Source organism: Suncus etruscus, chromosome 1 (genome assembly GCF_024139225.1).
Source record: "Suncus etruscus isolate mSunEtr1 chromosome 1, mSunEtr1.pri.cur, whole genome shotgun sequence".
In the NCBI taxonomy this organism is placed as follows: Eukaryota; Metazoa; Chordata; class Mammalia; order Eulipotyphla; family Soricidae; genus Suncus; species Suncus etruscus.
Window position 1 is genome coordinate 206,752,536 of NC_064848.1, and position 6,001 is coordinate 206,758,536.

Below are 6,001 nucleotides of genomic sequence, written 5' to 3' on the forward strand. Positions count from 1 at the left end.
GCGCCCCGCCCTAGCCCCGCCTCTCGTCCCGCCCCCGGGCCCGGCCCTCGCGCGCTCATTGGCCGGCGCGGCTCGGCGGGCGTGGCGCGCCGGGCCGGTGGGCGTGGTCTGGCGGCGCTGCGCATGCGCGGGGCGGCGCGCGGGGCGGGGGCGGCGCTTTGTGCGCGCGGCGGTGCAGGCGGCGGCGGCGGGTTCGGGGCCCGCGGCGGGCGGGCGGGCGGGCGCGGGGAGGCGCGGCAGCATGGAGGAGCTGAGCAGCGTGGGCGAGCAGGTCTTCGCCGCCGAGTGCATCCTGAGCAAGCGGCTGCGCAAGGTGCGAGCCCCCCGGCCCGGCCCTGGCCCTGGCCCGGCCCGGCCCGTGCCCACCCCGCGCGCCCACCGCGCGCCTCCAGCTCACGCGCCTCTCCTCTCCTCTCCTCTCCTCCTCCCTCTCCCTCTCTCTGTCTCTCCCGCAGGGCAAGCTCGAGTACCTGGTCAAGTGGCGCGGCTGGTCCTCCAAGTGAGTCTCCCGCAGCCCGGAGGATCGCGGGGACCCCACACCCGTCTCCAGGGCGCTTGCAGGGCGGCGCGCAACGGGTCCGCGCGCGCCTGGCGGCCGGCCGGGCGGGAACTTCGCCCCGTCCCCACCACCATGGTGGTGCCCGCTCGGGGCCCCGGCCCGGCCTGCACATGGGGCTGCCCTTTGTTTACAAGCGTAGCCCGCGGGGTGCGCGGCCGGGCCTCCCCCTTCCCCTTCCCTTCCTTCCCTTCCCGCACGCGGCCCCCCGCGCCCCTCGGCGCCCATTTGTTGCATGCGCGCCCGGCCCCCTCCTCGCGCCTGCTTTCCCCGCTGTAACCTGAGCTGCCTGCCGGGTGATGGATGTGGGGACTCGGGCTTCTCTCTCTCTCTCCCTCTCCCCTCGCCCCCTCTTTTCTCCTCCTTTCTCCCCCTCTCTTTCCCTCCAATCTCTCTCCCTCTCCCTCTCTCTCCTCTTCTCCTCTTTCCTTTTTTCTTCTCTCTCCTCTCGTGAACGGCAGCGAGCTTGGTGTTTACCTTCGCCTGTTCCCATTCTTTCTGGACCCCTCTTTCTCTCTCTCCATCTTTCTCACTCTCCCTCTCCTGCTCTCTCTCTCTCTCCCCGGCGGGTGTCCCAGGACGCGCCTGCCACATTGTTCTTCTCCCCAGTACCAGCACGTCTTCGCAATGCCCCCTCTTCCCACCCCAGCTCAGCTCCAGCATCCTGGACGAGCTGGCTCATGGCCAGCTTGGGGCGCCCCTTTGCAACTTCCCATTTGATTGTGGTTTGTTTTCCTCTTCGGGAAGACCTGGGCTGGTTTCCCACACACACACACACACACACACACACACACACACACACACACACACACACACACCAGGCTCCCCAAGTGTGGATTGGGGAGGCAGGGGGTGTGGTGGTGCCTTTTCTCTCATTTGGAAAAGGTGGTGTCCCCCGGAGCGCCGCCTGGCCCTGGGCACCTGTCGGAGTCTTCTCCACACCCCCGAGGACCCCACTCTGGCCGCGTTAGCCTGCGCAAACCCAGCTTCTTATTTTCACAGACACAACAGCTGGGAGCCGGAGGAGAACATCCTGGACCCCAGGCTTCTCCTCGCCTTCCAGAAGAAGTGAGACCACGGGAGGGCAGGAGGGTGTTGGGGGGCTGTGGGGTCCAGTTCGGTGCTCAGTGTAATAGAGCCCCCACAGCAGAGCAGGCCCCTTGTTCCTGGGCCCCGGCCAGGTGGCTCTGAGGAGTGTGCTCGAGGGGCCGCATCTGTGGCTGTAATTCTAGATGTTTCTATTTTTACAGGGGAGGACTGGGTGGGTGAAGAGATGGGCCTTGAGCTGTTCAGGGAATGGGAGTGGGAGCACTGGGCATCCCACCCTGCTGGGGAAGGCCTTTGTGTGAGTTTAGCCTTGAACTGTTCAGCGCTCACTGGTGTTCCGTGGCCTTGAACTGTTCAGCATGATGTTCCGTGGTGTTTGGATGTTATTCCTGTCTCTATGCACAGAAATTGCTCCTGGCAGGCTTGGGGGACCCTATGGGATGCCAGTTCCACTTGCAAGAAAGACACCCTCCCCCCTGTGCTGTCGCTTGATCCACTGATTTTTAGTTGAAGTTTATTTTTTGTTTTTGTTTGTTTGTTTGTTTTGGGCTACCCCAGTGAGGCTGGGGGGTTACTCCTGGCTATGCACTTAGAAATCGCTCTGGCTTGGGGGACCATCTGGGACATCAGGGATTGGACCGAGGTTCGTCCGGGGTCAGCTGAGTGCAAGACAAACATCCTATCGCTGTGCACTCTTTGGCCCCTCCAAGATTTTTAAGCCAAGGCCACTGCAGGTAGACCGAGTGAGGCTGGGTCTGAGCAGAAAAAGAGTCAGGAGTGACTGGTGCTGGCTGGAATTGGCATTTTTGCCCGCCAGGTTTGAGCTCTGGGCACAGGAGCCTGGTGAACTGATCCCCTCCTTTTGGGGTGAAGCACCACAGATCAGAACCTAATTATCAGAACCCAAAGGCGGGAGCTTGGGATAGCAAAGCTGTGGGACGCCTCCTTGGAAAACAGAACCCCAACTGGGGACATGCTGGGGACCCCTGGGAAAAGGCCAGCGAGGGGCCTAGTTCTGTCTGGGTGACTAATCACACTCAAGTCTCCCTCCATCCTTCCAGGCCCATGAGCTCCCTTGAGGCTGGAAGTTGGGCTCCGGGGACCATATCTGGTCTTGGGGATCCCACTGGAGTTTGCCAGATGCAGGACCCAGGCCCTCGCAGCTATGCTGTTCTCACCCTTTTTGCCCATTTGAGCTGGAATCTAGATTGAGATCCAAGCTCTCAGGGCTGGGTGGAGCTTTCTTGGGGCACAGCTGTTAGCACTTGAAATCTGGGCTCTGCCAGTCTACGACGGGGCCCCCAGCACAGACTAGGAGAGAAACATTACCTCCCAACCCTATGCAGCAGGGTCCTCCCCTGAGTAAATGGGGAGCACGAACCAGTCAGGCTCCCCCGGGAGGGATATTCTGGAATCTTCTTACATTCCTGGTCATGGGCTGGAGGCACACAGTGAAAGTAGTGCCTGGAGCCAGGGAGGCTCGAAGGGCAGAGCTGGGACCCTGCTTGCAAGAAGGATTCCAGGCCCACCTCTATGTCCGTCTCCTGTGCCCAACACTGCTAGTGTCTTGCTCTAACCCATCAGAGGGTCTGTACTCTACCCTGGGATGTTTGTGCAGTGAAACCGGATCAGTGAGGCGAGGCTGGGGCAGGGGCATGGGGGTCCCGCAGGCTGATGGGGCTTGTCTCCAGGGAACAGGAGAAGGAGGTGCAGAGCAGGAAGAGAGGCAAGCGGCCACGGGGCAGGCCCCGGAAGCTCACAGTGATGTCCTGCAGCCGACATGCCAAGCTCCAGGTGGGTCGCTGTGGGACCCTACTTCAGCCTGGGGGAGCCAGGGAACAGGGGAGCGAAACTTGGGGTGAGGGGTCACCCCTGCACAGGAGCCTTGGCCAGCAGGGGGCACCAGGAAGCTGCTGCATGGGTAAGCCCCTGGGAGCTTTGCACCCCCACCACACTGGGCCGTGGCAGAGCTGACCGAATGCCACCTTGTGATCGGAGCCAGTCGGCTGGAGGCCACTATGCTGGCACAGCCCCTTGCTAGGGTCAGGGCTCTGAGGACACCGTTGACTTTGAGATCTGGGAGCACAGGCCTTAGGCACTCACAACTGGGGGATAGCTGTCTGTCTTTTTGGGGACATCTACGTAGCTTTGGGGTGCCGGGAACAGGGAGGCCATGACTGTCTCTTCTGTGTTCTGGATGGTTCTGAACAGGTCAGGGCATGAAGTAAGATGCTTGCTACCTGCCATTTCCTTACAGAGCTGATTCCTTGTCCCCCAAAGGGTAGGGCGGGAGCTGTGCTGCCCTCCTCATCCCTCATGTTCCAAACATTGTGGTTCCAGGCTCGGGCCCAGCGGTGTTGGGACTTCCACTTGGGGACCTTCGTGCCAGGGGCTTGTTCTCCGTCCTCCAAGCTGGCACCCTGGCAAGCGGGATGACTCAGCTCCTGGTAGCCCCAGATCCGTGCTGGGGTGACCGTGATGGGTGTGGGTCACATTGACTATCCTGTTTCCCTCTCCCCAGGAGCCCACTGCACCCTCTAAGTCCAGCAGCTCATCCTCCTCGTCCACCTCGTCGTCCTCATCCTCGGATGAAGATGGTGACAGCGACCTGGATGCCAAGCGGGGCCCTCGGGGCCGTGAGACCCACCCCGTGCCTCAGAAGAAGGCCCAGATCCTGGTGGCCAAGCCCGAGCACAAAGACCCCGTGCGTAAGAAGCGGGGCCGCAAGCCGCTGCCCCCCGAGCAGAAGGCGGCCCGCAGACCCGTGAGCCTGGCCAAGGTGCTGAAGACGGCGGCGCGCAAGGATCTGGGGGCCCCGGCCAGCAAGCTGCCCCCGCCACTCAGCGCCCCAGTAGCCGGCCTGGCAGCCCTCAAGGCCCACGCCAAGGAGGCGTGTGGCGGGGGCAGCAGCATGGCGTCCCCCGAGAGCCTGGCCAGCCTGATGAAGAGCATGGCCGGGAGCCCCAGCCGCGGGGGTGTGAGCTGGCAGAGCTCCATCGTCCACTACATGAGCCGCATGAGCCAGAGCCAGGCCGCCAGCAGGCTCGGCCTCAAGGGCCCCAGCAAATGCGGGCTGGGAATGGACCTCAAGGTGCGGACGCAGAAGGGGGAGCTGGCGGGCAGCACCCTGGGAAGCAAAGGCCCCAAGGCCCCTGGTGGCAGCGGGGCCGGGGAGCATAAAGGGGCCGCTGCTGGGGGAACCCCCCACGTCCACGGTGGTGGTGGCAGCGGCGGCAAGACCCCTGCCCGGTGCCCTGGCCCACAGCCCAGTTCCACCCAGGAGCTGAGTCTGCAGGTTCTGGACTTACAGAGCGTCCGCAACGGCGGCGGGGGAGCCCGCCAGGCCCTCTCTGCTAAAGGCAGCCCAGCGGCCCAAGCAGCCGTCGGTGGGAAGGGCACTGGAGGGGGGTCCGTGGCAGCGGGGAACACACCCGGGGCCCCCAACAGCTCCAGCAAGAGTGAGAAGTCTGCCAGAGGGGCTCCGGTGCCTGCCCCTTCAAGCAAGAGGGACTGTGCCCGGGGCACCCCAGGCCCCGAGGCCCCCACAGTGCCAGGAGAGGCCCGCAAGACAGCCACGCTGTCGGAGGTGAGCTCCGCTGAGGACTCCAGCAGCTCCGACTCGGACCCCGACCCAGCCTCCCCACCCAGCGCCCAGCACAACCTCTCAGTGTCTGTGCAGACGAGCCAGGACTGGAAACCACCGCGTAGCCTCCTGGAGCATGTGTTTGTCACTGATGTCACTGCCAACCTCATCACGGTCACCGTCAAGGAGTCCCCGACCAGTGTGGGCTTCTTCAACCTGCGCCATTACTGAGCCCCACGGGGCCCCACCGGGTTCCTTCCTACCTCTGCGTCTGGCCCATCGTCCCCGCCTGCCTTGTCTGAAACCAGGCTTCTGGGGGTGATTGGAGTCCATCTCTCCCTCCCTTCCTTTTTTCAGGGGCTCCTAAGCCCAGCCCTGCCCAAGCTGTCTTCTGGGGGGGGCCTCGGTGCCTGCCCCCTCTGCCCTCGGACAGTGGAGTCTGAGCCCCGAGTGGAAGAATAGTGGGTATGGACAGACCAGGAGGGGCTTTGCCAGTAGAGTCCAGGTCCACGTTCGCACCTCTGCCCACGACCGGAAGGGGCTGAGCCAGCCCTTGACCCTAAAAGGTTGGGGTGCCCTGCGGGTGACGTGTCACCTGCCCTGACAATCCCCCCATTTCTGGGGGCCTGACTTCTGTGCAGCAGAATCCCAGGGGGCTTTGCAACAGCCGCCATTTAAGCTTAGTGATGCCAAAAAAGGGTGTCCCCCTCTGTCCCCATGGCCTGCACTGAGTGCCCCTGCCCTCACCTCCCACGCCAAAAAGGAGCACACTTGACTGGAACCAAACCTGTTTCCGCGGTGGCCTTCAGAATGTG

The 6,001-nt window shown here is 63.4% G+C and overlaps 1 protein-coding gene across 1 annotated transcript; it reads left to right on the forward strand.

Annotated features, from left to right (window-relative positions):
* The first annotated feature begins 222 nt into the window (after positions 1-222).
* CBX2 (chromobox 2) lies at positions 223-5,661 on the forward strand. The gene is made up of 5 exons (XM_049777217.1): positions 223-313; positions 456-499; positions 1,559-1,624; positions 3,295-3,397; positions 4,125-5,661. The coding sequence occupies exons 1-5, from the start codon at positions 242-244 to the stop codon at positions 5,415-5,417; spliced, it is 1,578 nt and encodes a 525-aa protein (XP_049633174.1). The 5' UTR covers positions 223-241; the 3' UTR covers positions 5,418-5,661.
* The last annotated feature ends 340 nt before the right edge of the window (positions 5,662-6,001 follow it).